Source organism: Vigna unguiculata, chromosome 8 (genome assembly GCF_037176805.1).
Source record: "Vigna unguiculata cultivar grain cowpea cultivar isolate G323 ecotype 2 chromosome 8, ASM3717680v1, whole genome shotgun sequence".
Taxonomy (NCBI): Eukaryota; Viridiplantae; Streptophyta; class Magnoliopsida; order Fabales; family Fabaceae; genus Vigna; species Vigna unguiculata.
Window position 1 is genome coordinate 37,627,332 of NC_140799.1, and position 20,099 is coordinate 37,647,430.

A 20,099-nucleotide genomic window follows, 5' to 3' on the forward strand; every position below is an offset into this window, starting at 1 on the left:
ATGTAAAATGGAAATTGGACACGCGCCTTGAGGGACGTTAGGTTTACAACACAGTGTCACGTGACTCTCACTTTCAGTGCTCATCTACACTTCACGTTCACCCACCAAGCCCAATCCCAATCCCGCAGAGAGAATCGAATCGAGCTTTGGTAGATGGAGGAGGCTCTGGTGGAAGTGTGCGAGCCCGCAGAGGTGCGCATAGAGTTCGCACTCAACTGCAAATGCCGAGCCACGGTGCGGCTTCGCTCTCTAAACCCAACCGCACCGGTGGCCTTCAAGATCCAAACCTCATCGCCGAAAAAGTTTCTGGTCAACCCACCGAGTGGACTCATTCCCCCTTTATCCTTCGCCACCTTCAAAGTCATCCTTAAGCCGCAGTCCCATCTCCCTCGCTCCTTCCCTCGCTCCCCCTCCGACCGCTTCCTCGTGAAAACCGCCGAGTTCCCCGCGAACTCGTCCGGGTCCACTCACCCCGAGTCCATCAACTCGTGGTTCGCCTCTTGCCCCTACGGATTCAAAACTCGGGACATCAAACTCAAGGTGGCCTTCGTGGGGCCCCTCCTCCTTAACGATGCCGTCACGCGCGGAGACTTGGACGCCGTTAGAAACCTGCTCAAACGACAGCGTTCCATGCTCGCGGATTTGTCACCGGCCGAAGCCGAATCGCTCCTCGGCGCCGCCACAAAGCTGCTGAAGCCGGACGACATGGTTCACCTCCTCCTGGAAGCCGGCTTGAGAATAGTCCCCAGCCCCAACGCCACCGATGAAGTACACGTGGCAGAAAATGCCAACACAAATGTAAGTGAAGAGGCCAAGCCCAACCCAAATAATTGGCCCATCACTTAAAAATGCTTTTTTTCATTTTTTTTTCTTGTGTTCAGAAAGAAGTGGTGGAGCTGGGAGAAGCAATATTTGAAGCTTCGAGGAACGGAGAGGCGAATGAAGTGAAGGCACTGTTGTTGCGAAAAGGTGGTGGAAGTGTGAAGTATCATGATCAATACGGTTTGACGGCGCTTCATGCTGCGGCTTTTAAAGGGCACAAGGATGTGATGACGGTGCTTATTGAATTAGCAGGTTTGGACTTGGAATGTGAAGATGAAGAAGGTCACGTGCCCTTGCACATGGCGGTGGAGAGCGGCGATGTAGGAACGGTGCAAGTGTTGGTTGAGAAGGGTGTGAACCTTAATGTTGTGAATAAGAGGGGTGCTACACCTTTGTACATGGCCAAAATTTGGGGACACCATGATATCTGCGAATTGCTTCTGAACAGGGGAGCCTTTTATTCTCTAACTTCCACCTAGAATTGTATTTCTCACCAAATATTGTTGCCAAATTCAGTGACATGTAAAATGATAATTGTGTTACTTACTATGCTATTGTTTCATATGATTATTTTTTTTGTTATATTCATGATAAAAGAAATTAAAAAATCTCACTGGGTTACATCAATTTCAAAATAGTTTAGTGTACAAAAGTTTTATCCAAGTCCAGTGCAGTAATAATTTAATAACTAATTAAAGTAAAACTCTATTAAACTATTAAAAATTGTGCATTACAATTTTAACATCAAATAATACAATTTTAAAATGTTCTGTTTGTCAAAAGCTGAAATGTGCACTCCAAGTGCTACTCTACCAGAAGAAGGGTCAAGGTTGCTATATTTGTATTGTAGCTTTTGTCATCCCTACTATTTTTTATGAGTCCAAAACAAGAGAGTCTAGTGTTGTCATCCTGTACACAAATGGTACCACATAAGTTGTCAAAACATAATGAAAAAAGCACAAAAAAAGGTTAGAAGATGAAGTAAACACACAAATTTCTATAAGCATTAAGATCATGGTAAAATGTCTTTCCTTTACTGTTGCAGTATTCCAAAGCTTGAGCTAAATACAACCCTCAACTTCATTTCCCATTTCATAGGCTAGACTAAATTGAGATTTCATAGGCTAAATTTCTAAATAGATAATTTGAAAACATAAATTAAAGTAGATGCTATAGAAGTTTGAATAAGTTCCTGAAGCATCAACATGGCATAAAACCATGTGAAGCTCGAAATTCTTCTACAACTCCCTAATTCTATAATACAAGTATATAAGTTTTGGCCAGCACGAAGTCACAACAACATAGGCAAACACTCATCCAATCTTAAAGAACCTGATTCTCATTATTAGAGACGTAATTGATCCAGCGGAAGTGACGAATGATATGCACATGGAAGCAAAAGCAGTAAAACCAAACTGGTACTATTTTGAGATAAAAACTTTCTACTGTTTACGAAAAAGGAGAAAAGCTAGTCATATATACACGCCTAAAAGAAACTAAAACTAAAGAACTGTTTTGACGGTATAGGTAGAGGCAATAGGGCTTGATTGATTATGGGTGCTGATTGAGGATTTTGGTTGGTTATTTTGACATCCAAGTTTTATAATGTGTTTAAGCCACTACACTATGAGGTTATACAATAATAACTTAACCAAAAAAACACACATCAAAGCTCAAACATGTATATTATCGTTTAGAATGTAGGTTAGGTCAAGGAGCAAACCTGCGAACACTTGAAAACAGTTGTAAAGCAACACAGACTATTAAATTTGTAATTACATAACTCAGAACAAAATTGGATGAAAAAGGGAAAATGAGAAATTAAAATGTATAAGGTATTTAATATTATTTTTATCCTAAAATCTTAAGGCAACGGTGGTATTACATGCCTTTCATTTTTATATAATATTTAATTTTATCTATTTTACCCAATGTGAGACTTTTATTTACATTTAAACCATTCTCGATACTCGGATATTTGAGAATTACCTCTTAAGTCTTTTATTCTCTAACTCCCATGTAGTTAGAATTTTATTTCTCACCAAATATGGTTGCTAAATTCAGAATTCATTGAAATGTAAAATGATAATAATGTGTTACTTATCATGTTATTTATTTCATATGACTTTTTTTGTAACAATCATGTTAACCTTTAAAAAATTGTCACTAAAGAAATAACCCAAAACTTAGAATAATTATATATATTTTTATTTTTTTTAATTTATATCAGTCAAATAGTTGTTTAAATAATATATTTGAAGAGATTCAACAAATCAGCTAATTTGGAAAGATGGATATGAAATTGATTTTGTGTTCAATAAAGATGATTTGTGATTGAATGCAGTAATAAATTTATCGGATAATATCAAAATCTCATCTCTTAAAACTGTGAAGATTTGCATAGATTCTTAAAAATTTTACCTTTATATCCCTTTTTATTTCTATAATAATAAAACTGATTCAAATTTATGATTCGTGATAAAAATATTGAAAAGATGGATATGAAATTGATTTTGTATTCAATAAAAATAATTTGTGATTGAATGCAGTAATAAATTTATCGGATAATATCAAAATCTCATCTCTTAAAACTGTGAAGATTTGCATAGATTCTTAAAAGTTTTACCTTTACATCCCTCTTTATTTCTATAATAATAAAATTGATTCAAATTTATGATTCGTGATAAAAATAAAATTTAAATTCAAAAAACTAAGTTTTATATATATATATATATATATATATATATATATATAATTAAAATACTGTTAAAAATATAATAATTAATATATTAGTATATCATATTTAATAATTTAATAATACGTAAAATAATAATTACTATTAAGTATTAATAACTAATATTAATTATATATAAACATATGTAATAATTAATATTAATTAAAATACTCTTAAAAAATAATAATATATATAATTAATATTATTACTATATTAATTTGTGTATATACTCATCAATAATAATTAAAATATTGTTAAAATTTAATATTTTAAAATTATTTAATAATTAATAACAATATGAATAAGTATTAATTTGATTTGACTGATACCATTAACCAGGTAACATTTGACTGATACCATTGACCAGAAAACATTTAACTTCATTATTTAATTCCATATACTTGCATATTTTTTTCTATAAATTGGTATTCTTTTTTTCTTGAAACACAAAACAAGACTTAACACCTCTACGAAACAGTAAGCTAGAGGTTTTGGAGATGGAGAGAAAAGTGATGAAAAGTATTGCAGTTGCAATTGTGATGATGATTTTGTTGGGTTTCACAGAAGCCAACGATTCATGTGAGGCGAGATGTGATAAAATTTGTGCACCATCTATGTTTGCATTTCCAGTGTGTTATTCTACTTGTATGGATGAATGTAAGAGTGGTCGTCTTCCTCCTTCCAGTGCCATCCATCAATGCGTTAATACTTGCTTCTCCATCAAATCTGATACTGGTATTCACTTTTCTTCTGCCATTCATTTTTATTTTTATTTTTTATATTTTTATTCATAATTAAATTTATTTTATTTTTTGTATCCTTTTAATAATTAACTTTTTTTTTGTATTAGGTGATCGTGCTACAGGGAATGTTTTAAACTCTTGCTTACAAAAATGTCATGACAAAGTATAAGACTTTAAACCATGTGTATCTCAGAATTAGATTGTTATAAATAATATTACATGATTATAAAATACACTTAAGTATGTGTTATCCTGATTTTTCCTCCTTATTTCTCCAAAAACCTTTCTTCTCTTATTTTCTTTATATTCTTATCAAATGTTAAATATAAATTAACTAACAATTAATTATTAATATACTTTTATTTGTTCATTTAATGAGATATTAATGTTCCGTTATTTTACTTTTCTAATTTTAAGGCCATCTTTATCGAATAAAACAAAGTATTTATAAAGTCAAATAACAAATAATAATACTCATAAAAATATAGAATAAAATACTAAACAAAGTAATGAGTATAAATAGTCTGGACCGAAGTAAATATAATGTTGTTTATAGAGAGAAAATGCTTTTACTGTATAGGACAATATACAATATTATACGTTCTTCACCCAATATATAATAACATGTCATATCAGATAGATTGAGTGTGTACATGTATAAATATATGTGTGTGTGCGCGCGTGTGAGTGTGGACATGTGTGAATATTTGTACATGTTTGGATATGGGTGTGACTGTGGGAGGTTGGTGTGTAAGTGTGCTTGAGGTGAGTGTGTGGGGCAATGTGTGTGGTGTGAATGGCTTTGTGTGTGTGTGTGTTGTATATGTGTGGATTGGTGTGGCTATGTGTGGATGGGTAGGGTGAGAATCCATGGAAGTGCATAGTTTATTTTTGTCCAAGTAAAAATATTTTTATTTTGACTAAAAAAATCTTTTTTTTCTTTCGTGTCTCTTTAATAGTTGAATGTTAATGTTTAAATATAAATGTAAATAGAATATCAATTCATCTTAATTTTTTTATTGATATTATACTTTTACCTTCACTAATACACGTTTTAAAAATAATAAATTGTAATACACAATATTCTTCTTAAAATATGATAATTAAAAGAAATATCATATGAAATTGATCCAATAGATTAAAAAATAACTTTGTTGTAATTAGTTGGAACATGTTACACCCTAATTTAGTAGGTTCACCTTACTAATTTAAAACATTACATAGTTAATAAAAAGCATAAATCAGCCTATAAATATATAAAATATATTTACAAATATTTCATGAAAAAAAAAACAAAACTTTTGAAAGATAAATAATACTTCATCAACTAGGAAGATATATACAATACAAAAATTATGTACATAAACAATAATTACTTTCTCGGAAGGCCATCAGTACAATAAACATTTGCTTAAGTTCGCACTCATTTAACATACTGTCTATATCCGCATTTAGAAACGAAAAATTCTCAGATCAATAATTTGGTAATTTTATTGTCCGAGAAGAATCACGTCAAGTCATTTGACTTTATATTCTAATCAAATAAAATAACAAGTTCCTCCTCATGTAACATATCTCTTATATCTAATATTTCATACTCTGATTATATTATATGATACCTAATATTCCTAATTGTAAGATGACTCTTAAAATTTCATAAGTTCGCATCCCAATTGAATCTGCATCAAACTCTTAAGATCAAAATGCGGACTTGAGCGAATATTTATTGTAGTCCTATTGCTTCACAACTCTCTCACGTACATTATTATCTACTCATATATAACATATGATCATTACATGTGCACAAACCACAACACAACAAACAACGATGTAAACTAGAGTAATTTAAATCATACTTACTATTTTAAAGTATTAATCGTTTGCAAATCAAGCATCTTATTGCTAATCCAAATATCACATTCCATAATTAAAGTTCAAAGAATATCACAAACATAAAGGTCCTTATGGCTCTTTCATACACAATCATACATTAGACACGACATTCATAAGATTTGGTATATTGAGTAAAATCTAAGATACTACACCTATCATATTCTCCCCTTACCTCTCAATGGTTATAGTTATCTCATGATAGGTCCACTTCCTCTACCAAGTATCTTAGATTTGATCCTCAATGCCAAATTTGCCTATAAGAACCCCCTTTAAGTCTCATTTTAAATATTTTTCTTTACACGAGTCCAATACTTAATAAAGTAAGGATATTCTCACTTTAAATCTTGAAGTCAACATACTCCGGACATCATCAAAATAGTAGCATTTTCACCTTAGGAATCATTATTATCTCATTTCACATCATTCATATAAAATCAAAGTAAAAATATAACTACTTCAAAATACATACAAACGATTATGTTTAGCGGTAAAAAAATACTAATTTTATTTTTGATTGTTTATGTATTCTTCTTTAAAATGTATTTTAAAATATTTATTATGTAATTTCATTCCATAACTGTAATTTTAAATTCTTTCTTTAGTAGCAAAACAAATAATTATTATATAATTATATAATAGAGACATATCAGGAAAAATAAACAATTAAATTTATTGGAATTTTAAAACAAGTTGACCAAATTTACTCAAAAAAATTTAATAATATCATTGACTAGAGAATACTTAAATTCATTTGATTGTATTTTTCTTCTATAAATTGGTATTTATTTTCCTTGAAACACAACCAGATTTTAGAGAACTATACAAAATTCTAAGATTGGTTGTAGAGACAACGAGAAAAGTGATAACAAATAATAAAAGATGAAGATTATTGGAGTTATGATTATGATGATGGTTATTTTGGGTTGCACACAAGCCATTGGCACTACACCTGAAAAAAAATCATGTTCTGCAAAATGTGCTCCTGGTTGTGTATTTGCTAACCTTGCATATCCAATTTGTTATGCTATTTGCATGGACAAATGCAAACGTGGTTCTCCTCCCACTCTATACGATGATTGTTTTAATAGCTGCATTGCCACCAAATTTACTCCCAACAATATAGGTATTCAATTTCTTATAACATTAATTTCTTTTATTTATTATTAATATTTAATTTAGGTTTAATAAGTTTTTTTTTTTCATAGGGATTTATTAATGTGATTTTTTATTTTTATTTTCAATATAGAATTTATTTTATTTAAAAATAATTATTGTGGTGTATTTTTAAATTGTCGTTGACTCAATAACTATGTTTAAGTAATTATGAGTTTTTCAATTTTTTACTTTTCTCTTTTTACTTGTCATATGATAAATAAAAGGTTTAATTAGTCAAATAGTAGTCGCTTTCATTCAGAAGTTTTTTGTACCCGTTTCTTAAAAAAGTTTCAATTTCGTCCTAATTTTTAAAAAAGTATTTCAATTAGGTCCTTTTCAGAAAAAAAAAATATTAATGCAGTTAACGGCGTGTCACGTATTGGCCTTTGATTTTTTTAATTTTTTAATACTTTTGAATTTAAAAAAAATGTCACATGTCAAATTCTTTGTGTGACACGTGACATTGTCAGTACCACGTGACAAGATATCGCCATATGGCAAAGTACATTCCAAATGTTATTATCTTGATTTCAATTTAATCCTTACATATGTGTATTTGTTTCAATTTAGTATGCACATATATTTATTTATTTTAATTTAATCCCTATTCTATTTATTTCAATTTTATTCAAATATCTTTTTTTTCAAAATAAAACATTATTATCTCTCAATACCAAATTTATTATTACGTTTAAGCATCGTTTTAATGATTACCTTTTTATTTGTCAGGTGACCGTGATCATGTGTTCCATGAGGTGAATTCTTGCTTACAAAAGTGTCATGTGAGGTTATAATTATTTGAAGAATGTGTCGAAATAAGGTTATTAGAAATAATATTATGTTATTGTAATACACAAATAAACATAAATTTTGAGTAATATATCCGCAATGAGTTTTTTCAAGCCTTTATCTTCTTATTTTCTTTATATTCTCATTAATGGTAAATGATACTTACAAGGAGAATTCCATTCATTTTATTTTAATTTGTATACTACATGTATGATAGTGTAGCACTATATGATCGATTAACAAGAAAGTTCCTTCATACTTGAAAATAATTTTATCATAAGAGACTTAGTAAATTTTATTTTTTGTGTAAAAGTATTAAAAGTTGATTTTAAGTCAAAATTATATGGAAGCATATTACTATTTAAATAAAATGTAATTTAAAAGGATAAAATGTAAAATAATTATTTTAATTTTAAAATAATTAAATTTAAATTAATAGTTATTTAAATAATGAAAATGAAAATATAATTATTCTTTTTTAAAGTAATGACTATTTTAAAGAAATAATGTGAATATATATAAATATATATATATATATATATATATATATATATATATATATATATATATATATATATATAAGGTAAGAGATACTGATTATTTATTATTATCTATAACAATATATAAATAAGATATTTTTTCCTTACATTGTTTTATTCTTAATCATTTAAAAATTAATTATTTTATAAATAATTTATTTTGAACTATTATTCTAAAAATAATTATCTTAAACTCTTATTTTAAAAACTTTTTTTATAGTTTTTTTAATTTTATATTTAATAATTATTTTAAAAATTAATTATATATTTATTATTGATCTTAGAAATTAAAATATATGAATTGGCTTCTAATATCAACAAAAAGAATACCAATTTTATATATGTGATTGATTATGTATTCTTTTCTTTGAAATGAATTTTAAAATCTTTATTATCTAATTTCATTCAATAACTCATTAAATAAAAAATAAAAAATTAATATATGATAATAAATAATTCTTAATTAATTTATATTGATACCTTTAATGCTGACAAAAACTTTTACTTCATTAAATGAAAAATGAAAAAGTATTAATAAAAAATTATGAATTAGTTTACATAGATACTTTTAATTTAAAGTTGACTCTTGCTAATACATATTTTTTAATTATTTAATTGTAATACACCACATGATTTTTAAAATATGACAATTAAAAGGAAATAACATATATTTTTTTAAATAAACAATATAAAATTAATATATGATAATAAATAGTTCTTAATTAATTTATATTGATACCTTTAATGCTGACAAAAACTTCTACTCATTACATAAAAAATGAAAAATTATTAAATAAAAAATTTATTAATTAGTTTATATAGATACTTTTAATTTAATGTTGACAGTTGCTAATACATATTTTCTAATTAATTAATTGTAATACACCACATGATTTTTAAAATATTCAAAAAAAAAATCAAAAAAAATTTTAAAAAAATTCAAAAAATTCAAAAAAATCAAAAATTGACAGTTTCAAATTAACGGTGAGGACCAAATTGAGTCATTTTTAAGGAAGTGAGAACCAAATTGAGACAACGAACAATTTAAGGAACAAACTGAAATTTTATAACAACTAGAATTACCAAAAGAGTAATTTAACTTAAAAATAATTATAATAATATAAAAAAATTTGATATTGACAATTTTTTTTTTCGTTTTTTCTTCTGAAACAACAATAACAAATCAAATAAAAAAAGTCAAAAGGATTACCCAATCCATATACAAAAGTTAAAAAAGATTGAGAAAAGATAAAAAAAAAAGGAAAAAAGGGTTCCAATATCACTGTCAAAAACGTTTTGAAAAAGCTCCATTTGTAAAGTTTGATTAGAAAATGTGAAAAGTTAAAAAGAATATATTGGATAGTTGGTTGAAAAAAGTAAATAAATATAGGAATTATTTTTTGAAATTTTGAATTTTACGTGAGTAATCTTGAGTACTTATTTCTTTAGCATATAATAAGATTTTTGTCAAAAACATATCGAAAGAATTTGATACTTTATTAAATATGCCAAAAATAATCACTATTTACAAAAACAAATAAAACAAGTGACGTATATACAGTTTATCTTAAACCATCAGCTTTTTAGTCGGTAACCTAAGTTCTTATAGTTTTTTTTTTTTTTAATTTGTAATTCTCATGCTTTATATGAGAAAACAAATTTAGATAATAAGTTATTTTGATATGAGTTTTTAATTTTACTTTTTTTATATTTTGTAAATATTATATATATTCATTTAAATTTATACTAATTTAATTTCATATTTCGTTTAAATTCACAATTGAAAAAGAAAAATTATTGCATAAATAATTTGTTGACCTTATTTTTAAAAAAAGTTAATAATATAAAGTCATTTGATGGTTGTTTTTTATTCGTTCACGTACAATCGTCAATCGATCATGTTGTAAAATGCGTCAAATGATGAATAATACTAAATTAGTTTTGATTTATCTGATTCGATGATAATTAAGAGAAATTTTCAACTTGTAAATATTGATATCAAAGTTTATATAAGATAAACTGTCTTTTCAATATAAGATTTATTACATTATCTCTTATATTTAGATATTTCATTATTATATATCTCAATATTTTATAAGTTCGTACCAAACTTTTCATATCAAAATATGGATGTATGTAAGTATATAGTATATACTCTAATAATATGCACACAATTTTTAGAATATTGTATTCTTTTTCCCTCTAATATAAAGGTACTGTTAAAATTCTTATAAGACTTTATTTTGATAATATTTTGTTCCAAATTTACTGGCAGAAGAGTTATATTTATACAGTCTTATATGTGGGCTCTAATATCAAATTTATGATATCTCATATTAACACGAATGAAAAAATATTACAAAATTTATGATTTTTGGTATATGACCATGAATTTAAGATGTCTTAATATTAACGTTGCTACTTGATTAGGTTTGTAATTTGCCCGTTATTCTTGTGAAGTAAGCATTCAATACCTCATTAAATAAACCACATAAATTATTAACTGATAATAAATGATTATTAATTGATAATAAATAATTCATTAAATAAACCACATAAATAATTCATACGGGAAGGTGAATAGCTGACGACACAAGTTCAGTTTAGAAGCGGTAAAGAGCCTTCTAAATTAGGGGTGGGCATGGATTAGATTTTTAATGATCCAATCCACGTCCATTTTATATCCAAATAATTGGATTAAATTTTTGACCCAAATTCATTTCTTCAGCAAAAGTAGTTTGGATTCTTTTTAAATCCAGATCCAAATATTTAGATCAAGATTTTAATCCAATCCAAATATTTAGATCAAGTTCAAAATCCAGAATCCATTTTTTATAAAAGAACTTTAAATTGAATTTTTTAAAACTTGTGTCATTAAGGCCCGGATGACCTAGATGACCCGGATGAGACCGACGACCCAGACGGGTCCGACAACACGAACAAGCTCGACGACGTGAACGGGCCGGACAACCCGGATAGACCCGTCCAAACAGTCAGGCCCAATCGGGTAGTCATACAGGTTCGAGTCGTGGGGCTCGTTTAGGTCGTTGGGTATGTCAACGTCGTCAGGCTCGTCCGAGTTGTCGGGCCCATCCAGGTCGTCGATCATGTCCGGGTCGTCAAGCCCGTTTGGGTCGTCGGGCCCGTATGGGTCGTAGGCCCCGTCCAAGACGTCGAGGCCGTCTGGGTCGTAGGACCCATCCGGGTCGACGCATCGTTCGTGTCGTTGTGCCATCTAGGTCGTAAGGCCCGTGTAGGTCGTCAAGCTCGTCTGGGTCGTCGGGCCCATCTGGGTCATTTGAATCGTCAGGTCCGTCCGGATCGCCCGGATCGTTCGGCCCATCCGGGTCGTCCGACCCGTTCGTGTCGTCATGCCCATCCGGGTCGTAAGGCCCATGTAGGTCGATAGACCCGTACGGGTCGTCGAGCCCGTTCGGGTCGTCGGGCCCATCCGGGTCTTCGGGCTCGTTCGGGTCGTCGGGCCCGTTCGGGTCATCGGGCTCATCCGGGTCTTTGGGCTTTCCTGACCCGTTCTGGTCTTTGGGCAGCCTGACCTGTTTTCGTCATTGGTCCTACCTGGTCCGTTCGGGTCTTCGGGTCCGCGTGACCCTTTTGGGTCTTCGTGTTTGCTTGACCCGTTTGGGTCTTCAGGCCCGCCTTACCCGTTCGATTCTTCGAGCCTGCCTGACTCGTTCGGGTCATCGGGCCCGCTAACCTGTTCGGGTCTTCGGGCCTGCCTGACCCGTTCGGTTCTTCGAGCTCGCTTGAGCCATTCAGGTCATCAGGCCTGCTTGGCCCGTTCGGGTCTTCCAGCCCGCTTGGCCCGTTCGGATTTTCAGGCTTACCTGCCTTGTTCGGTTCATCGGGCTCACTCAAATTTTCCGGATCGTTGGGCTCGATCCGTATAGGTCATCCAACCTCTTATGGTCGTCGGGCCTGCCCGATCCGTATAGGTCGTCGAGCAAGGCCCGTCCTAGTCTGAATTTAGCATAGTCCATCTCAACCTTTAGTCTAACCCAACTAAAAATTCAAATTGAAATTTTAGATTGGATTTTTTGGATTATCCATATTTAAAAATCTTGATTTATAATATGGATATCCAATCCATAAAATATATAAAATGTAGATTAGATTGAAATCCAGATCCATTAAATGGATTTTAAATGGATTAGATTTTTAATAAAATGGATTATAAATGGATTTGATTTTTAATAAAATGGATTATAAATGGATTTGATTTTTAATAAAATGGATTATAAATGGATTGGATTGGAGCAAAAGTGGATTGGATTAAGAAAATTAGATTTTTTGCCCACCCCTAGTCTAAATCGATGATCTATGCAAAATCAAGATTTCTTTTTGCGACCTTTACGCTTCAGATACTGATGCTCAAGGCGTGTATCATCCTGATTGTTCAGAATCCAACCTAATTCATGAAAGTCTATGGACCTAGGAATCAGACTTAAGTTTCTTTATTACCAATTGATATTTTATTAAGATATTTAGTATATGAGAGATATTTTGGTTAATCAATTATTATATTTGGAACTTCTTTGTCTATAAATAAAAGGTTAACTATCAGGATTAAAAAAACTATTTTTGGTTCAGTAATCTTTATTTGACGTTAAGCCAGAGGATTCTTAAAATCTTTTATTCGGAAAAGAACACTCAGTTTTTCTTTTTTGGAACAATAAGTAAATTCCGTTGATACTTTTAATATTTTTTGACTTAAAATGTTACTTGCTCCCATTACTGTTAAATAATTTTTTAAGACTACAAAGTTTTTACTAATCTTATATTTTTACTTTCGTTAATAGATATTTTAAAATTAATTAATTGTAATGCATCATATAATTTTTTAGACATGATAGTAAAAAAGAAATATGATTTAAAATTGAACCAATATATTAAAAATACGAAGAGTCCTATTATACTAAAATAATTTACGAAGCACATCGTTTATTAACATAGAAAGTTTTTTCATAATTTATTTAAAATTTTACATAACTATAAATCTTATAATTTATAAGTTATTTTTTTAAAATTAATTTAAACTTACATTTCCTCATTTCTTAATATGATATAGAGTTACAATTTAGAGATTATCTTAGTTTGAGACAATTTTATCATAACAAGAGAATTGCTAAAATTTATTTTGTATATAAAACTTCATTGCTAAGATTTATTTAGTTTTCCTCCTCTTTATATTTATATTATACTAGCATTTAATGCATCATTATGAATTAATAAATAATCATTTATTACCATTTAATATACTTTTCATACAAATAGTTTAATTAAGTTTTATCAATGAATAGATGACAAATAAATCCATATATGTGCACGTATTTGTTTTCATAGAAATTTCTGCATTAACTGAGTATATACACTACAAGAAAATCTTCAATTTTAGTGTCAAAAAATAGTTAGCTACTATACTGACCAATTTAAATACCAATTTACAAAATTAAAAATTATTAATTATTAAAATAGTCACTATTATAAATACAAAATCTAAATGTAGAATAGATTTAAGTCCAATTTATGGGTTTACTGACTTTAAATCGGTTTTTGGATGTCTTATTTGTCTTAAAATTGAAAAGTAAAATAATGGGTTATTATTCTAGTGTAGGAAAATGTTATTTTCTCATTAAATGAAACAAATATATTTTAAATTGTATAAGTGTTTCTTAATTTATATTTAACATTTCATAAAAATGTAAAAATAAAAAGATAAATAAGAGAACAAAGGTTTCTGAAGAAATAAAGAAGGAGAAATATGCATAACTCATTTATTTGTGTATTACAGTCAAGTAATATTATTTATAATAACCTTATTTTTATACATTGTTTAAAAACTTGACATGACAATTTTGTAGGCAAGAGTTCATAGTAGCTGTCGGAACAACACGATCACCTAATACACAAAAGTAAGTTATTAAAAAGATGTAAAAATATAACAAAATTGAATCATAAATAATACATATAAAAGATTCAAATAGAGAACAATGTTGTAAGAAAGTGAATACCTATATTAGATTTGGTCACACTACAACTATTAATGCATTCACCGTAAACATTGAGAGGAGGATCATGATCATGGTGACATTTATTCATGCAATCAGCATAACATTGTGGATCTAACCATATTAAACATTGAAAGTAACATTTTGCACCACATTTTTTTGCATTTGTGCAACCCAACACAATCATCATCATCATAATCACAACTCCAATATTATGCATCTTACTATTTGTCTTCACTTTTCTTTCCATCTCTAAAACCTATCCAAGAATTGTGTGTATGTTATTTCCAAGAAGGAAAACAATTTATAAATGAAACATACAATCGAAAGAATTTAAATATTCTCTGATCAATGGTATCATATCAATCAAATTAAATTAGTAACTCCCAAATTTATATAAAGTAAAACTAATAACTCCAAAATTTATGATATAACGTAAGGTCTCATTAATAATCAATTTTAGTAACCAAAAGTTCTTAATCTCTATAGTGACCAATTTAGATACAAATCTGCAAAATAAAAAATTATTGGTTACTAAATTATCACATGAATAAAAAAATATATAATTGGTATTAATTGGTTTCTAAAATTTAACTACGATGTTTTGACTACCAAAAGAAATTGGTCACTGAATATTAGTCATCAAAGTTTTTGCTACCAAAGGAATTTGTTTCTTAATTAATCTTTAATTAATTAATGACTAATTTAGCAACCAATTATAATTTATTTATTTATAATAGTGAATATTTTAGTAATTAATAACTTTGGGTTACTAAAATTGATTGTTAATGATGTATTTTCTTATAGTGATAACTTAATATAACATAACAAAATATAACATGACATAATATCACATGACATAGTATAATATTAACATAACATAATAGAACATGATATAACATAATATAAGATAATTATATATATATATATATATATATATATATATATATATATATATATATATATAAAAGTATGAAGTAAAAGTGATTTCTTTTCAATAAATTTTGAATTTCTTATTACTAAAATAAAAAGTTTATAAATAAAAAAATTGATTAGACAAATTTTGCTTTAAGAATATCATTATTTTTTTAATTTTTTTCTTTTGATTGACTTTTTTATGATGCTTATAGTCTACCTAAATGATACCTAAATAGAGTAGATCAATTATGTCACGTCATAAAACGTCATTGCCAAGATTTATTTAGTTTTCATCCTCTTATATTTATATTATACTAACATTTAATGCATCATTATGAATTAATAAATAATCATTTATTACCATTTAATATATTTTTCATACAAATAGTTTAATTCAGTTTTACGTAAGGATGACAAATAAATCTGTCTCTATTGATATTAATAAAACACGTATTCGTTTTGATGAAAAATATCCGCATGGACTGAATATGTGTATTACAAGAAAATCATCAATTAAAAACCAATTTTAGTGTCAAAAAATAGTTAATCATTATAGTGATCAATTAAATACCAATTTACAACATTAAAAATTATTGGTTACTAAAATAGTGACTATTATAAATACAAAATATGGGTTAATTTAGGCCTAATTTATGGGTCCACATGACTATTATAAATACATTTTGGATGTCTTATTTGTCTTAAAAATAGAAAAGCAAAATAATGGGTTATTAGTAGGAAAATGTTAATATTTCATTCAATGAAACAAATATACATTAAATTGTATAAGTGTTTCTTAATTTATATTTAACATTTCATAAAAATGTAAAGAAAATAAGAGAACAAAGGTTTATTGAGAAATAAAGAAGGAAAAATGGGCACAACTCAAACTCATATTTATTTATGTATTACAGTCATGTAATATTATTTATAACAATCTTAATTTCATACTTGTTTAAAAAGTTATATCTTGACATGACAATTTTGTAAGCAAGAGTTCATAGCAGCGGTCAGAACAACACGATAACCTAATACACAAAAGTAAGTTACTAAAAAGATGCAAAAATATAACAAAATTGAATCATAAATAATACATATAAAAGATTAAAATAGACAATAATGTTGTAAGACAATGAATACCTATATTAGATTTGGTGACACTGCAACTATTAATGCATTCATCGTAAACATTGAGAGGAGGATGATGGTGACATTTATATTCGCAATTTTCATAACATGATGGATCATCTGATATTAAACATCGAAAGTAACATCTTGCACCACATTTTTTGTTAGGAGTAAAGTCCTTAGCTCCTGTGCAACCCAACATAATCATCATCATAATCACAACTCCAATACTATGCATCTTACTATTTATCATCACTTTTCTTTCCATCTTTAAAACCTATCCTAGAATTTTATTTGTATGTTAAATCTTGCTATAATTTCCAAGAAGAAAAACAATTTATAAACGAAACATACAATCGAAAGAATTTAAATATTCTCTGATCTATGGTATCATATCAATCAAATTAAATAATTAGTAACTCCCAACTTTATATAAAGTAAAACTAACAGCTTCAAAATTTATGATACACCTGACATACATTAAATGTCTTATTAATGACTAATTTAAATATTAATTTACAGAATAAAACATTATTGATTACTAAATTAGTTAATATTATGAATAAAAAATTATAATTGGTGTTAATTGATTTCTAAAATTTAAGTACCAATGTTTTAAATATTAAAAGAAATTTGTTACTAAACATTAGTTATCAAAGTTTTTGCTACCAAAGTTCATAAATTAATATCTAATTAATTAGTGACTAATTTGGCGATCAATTATAATTTATTTATTTATAACGGTGAATATCTTGATAAGCAATAATTTCTTATTGTGTGAATTGGTATTTAAATGGTCACTACAGTAACTAATAACTTTTAGTTAATAAAACTGATTGTTAATTATGTATTTTCTTATAGTGATAACATAATATAACATAACATAACAAAATATAATATATATGTATAATATAACATAATATTAACATAAAAAAATATAACATTATATAACATAATATAATACTAATTTCTTTTCAATAAATTTTGAAATTCTTATTATTAAAATAAAAATTTTATAAATAAAAAAATTATTAGACAAATTTTGCTTTAAAAATATCATTATTTTTTTAGTTTTTTTTTTCTTTTTTTATGATGCTTCATTTTTTAACAATCATAGTCTACCTAAATGATATGTAAATAGAGTAGATCAATTATGTCACATCTTAAATTTCACCAAAGTAAGTTTATTTTTATTCATTTTCTTAAATCAATTTTTAGAAGTTTTACATGCATGTGCTTTACGTTGTTTGCATGCGACTTAATTGCATTCAGGTCGTGTTCCTTTGGTATGATGGATTTGGAGAAGAGTATTGATGACTGCTTCTCAACAATCATTTTTCAACAAGTGTACTGGTACGTAATAGTATCAATAAGTGTCGTATCCACGAGAATTTAGCAAGTACATTGGTAGTTTGATTTTTGAGTTTTTGATTTATGATAGAGGGTGCAAGTAAAAATATATATTAGTTATTAGATAGATTGAGTGGAGTAGGGGCTATGTAATGATTTATCTCATCTTCTTCTACTACACCACTACTATCTTGTTTACTTTGGAAATCATTCAATGTCATGGGAGTACTCTTTCTATGTAGATCTAGGTTCATCCCTGATACACTAGAACCTAAGGACAAGGACTCCAAATCCAGTGTGATTCCTCAACTCCTGGTAGAATGAGTCCTTGATTTAATGTGCAAGACTTTCTCCTCCAGCATCCACTCTGGTATGCCATGGAGCATCCAGTACATGTATGATGATTTGATTGGACCACATATTGAGATTGGTTTCCCAACTCAATCCAAGCAAGTTAAATAGATGATTGATCAAGTCATTATTAAGCATAAATCAAACCATAAACAATTGAATGAAAGCAAATATAAATACCCAAAAAGTATAAGTGAATAGAATCAAAATTGATTACATCAAACCTGGACACGAGGGAGTTCAGCTACTCATAGAATATTACAATGCAATTCCAGTAACATCTACACATAAGATCTATACTAAGAGCACCTCCCTCGTGCCTCACAGACCCTATTCTACACTACTGCTACATTGTGGAGTCTCCACTCAATGCCTGAAATGAGGACCCAAGCTATTTATTTATAGGAATTTTTAGGCGATGCTCAACCACATGGATTATTTCACAAGTGGGTTTCCTTCTCATCTCAGCCCCTTGTCCCGGTGCTTAGCATGTGACCTTTTCTTCTTGGAAGGGTTCTTTTGGCTCCTTAGCTTCATGGATTTGGAAGGGTTTCCTCACGAGGCTTAGGTCCATTTCTTGTGTCAAGTCAGAAAGTCCAAATATGGTGTCCTGTCTTTTCTACTTCCATGGCTCAACTACAGTACTGTGGTTCAACTGCATACTTGATATTTTCTTTTATTTTTACTGCAAAACAACTAAATATCATTATAATTCATAAAGCTCCAATTCTATATACATCATTTTGTATCTTAAGCTAAGGAGATTTGTTTTATACTCAAATAGCACCATTTGATACATGATAAGTTTCAATTTCAAATGGAAAAATTACTTATTCTTGACACTTATCAAGTGTGAAGATGAATTTGTGTTGATTTGAGGGAATGAATATGTGTATTTTTTGAGTAGATTTAAAGGGTAAAGTGGATGGATCAGGAGATGAATTTTGTAAAAGTTAATGAGTGATTTGATTGATGTGATAAATTAAAATAAGTTTTAACAGATAGAATTTTAAAATTACCCTTATGATAAAAATAAAACCAAATAATTTTTAAATAAGTTAAAAATATTAAATTTTAATAATATTTTAATTATTATATATATATATATATATTATTAAATATTATATACATATTATTAATAATACATATTATTATTAATTATTAATTATTATATTATATATATTTTTATTATATATTATTATTAATTATTATATTGTATATATTTATTATTATTACACACACAACACTGGTTACCGGAGCACACACACTCACACACATAACATCAATTACCTAATCGGTGCACACACACCATACATTATTCATTCACGCACACAAGCACTAGCACACACACACAACACCTTCTTTCACACACACACACACACACAAAATATCCTTGCAATAGATGAACACACACCCCTGCAACACACACTCAACAATACACTCAATCACACACCGCTGCCACACACACTCTGAATAATCAGGGTTGAACTCGCCAAATGCTAAGCAACACCCTCAAATCTTTGCATGCATGTCGTGATCAGATAGTGGATGTATCCCGCTTTTCTGCGCTCGAGTATCCGTGCAAATCAACCCAAGAGAAAACACGAAGTTATTACTATCCGTCTTCATAAATTCTCTTGAACACATGCTC

At 28.5% G+C, this 20,099-nt stretch overlaps 1 protein-coding gene and 3 long non-coding RNA genes across 4 annotated transcripts; 2 read left to right on the forward strand and 2 right to left on the reverse strand.

Moving 5' to 3' along the window:
• The first annotated feature begins 19 nt into the window (after positions 1-19).
• On the forward strand, positions 20-1,404 carry LOC114193420 (protein VAPYRIN-like). Its single transcript, XM_028083210.2, has 2 exons — positions 20-798; positions 882-1,404. The coding sequence occupies exons 1-2, from the start codon at positions 154-156 to the stop codon at positions 1,299-1,301; spliced, it is 1,065 nt and encodes a 354-aa protein (XP_027939011.1). The 5' UTR covers positions 20-153; the 3' UTR covers positions 1,302-1,404.
• A 2,605-nt stretch (positions 1,405-4,009) lies between these two features.
• On the forward strand, positions 4,010-4,534 carry LOC114193136 (uncharacterized). The gene is made up of 2 exons (XR_003606227.1): positions 4,010-4,291; positions 4,407-4,534. It is a non-coding gene; the product is annotated as an uncharacterized LOC114193136 (long non-coding RNA).
• Positions 4,535-14,427: 9,893 nt separating this feature from the next.
• Positions 14,428-15,181, reverse strand: LOC114195576 (uncharacterized). Its single transcript, XR_003606512.2, has 2 exons — positions 14,705-15,181; positions 14,428-14,592 (listed from the first exon to the last, which is right to left on the reverse strand). It is a non-coding gene; the product is annotated as an uncharacterized LOC114195576 (long non-coding RNA).
• Positions 15,182-16,494: 1,313 nt separating this feature from the next.
• Positions 16,495-17,128, reverse strand: LOC146884453 (uncharacterized). Its single transcript, XR_014984146.1, has 2 exons — positions 16,760-17,128; positions 16,495-16,647 (listed from the first exon to the last, which is right to left on the reverse strand). It is a non-coding gene; the product is annotated as an uncharacterized LOC146884453 (long non-coding RNA).
• Between the last annotated feature and the right edge of the window lie 2,971 nt (positions 17,129-20,099).

Excerpts from the sequence above, each read along its gene's own strand:
- LOC114193420 (XM_028083210.2), top strand. The coding sequence starts at position 154 with ATGGAGGAGGCTCTGGTGGAAGTGTGCGAGCCCGCAGAGGTGCGCATA. Across the intron at positions 799-881 it reads CAGAAAATGCCAACACAAAT|AAAGAAGTGGTGGAGCTGGG; the intron begins GTAAGTGAAGAG and ends TCTTGTGTTCAG.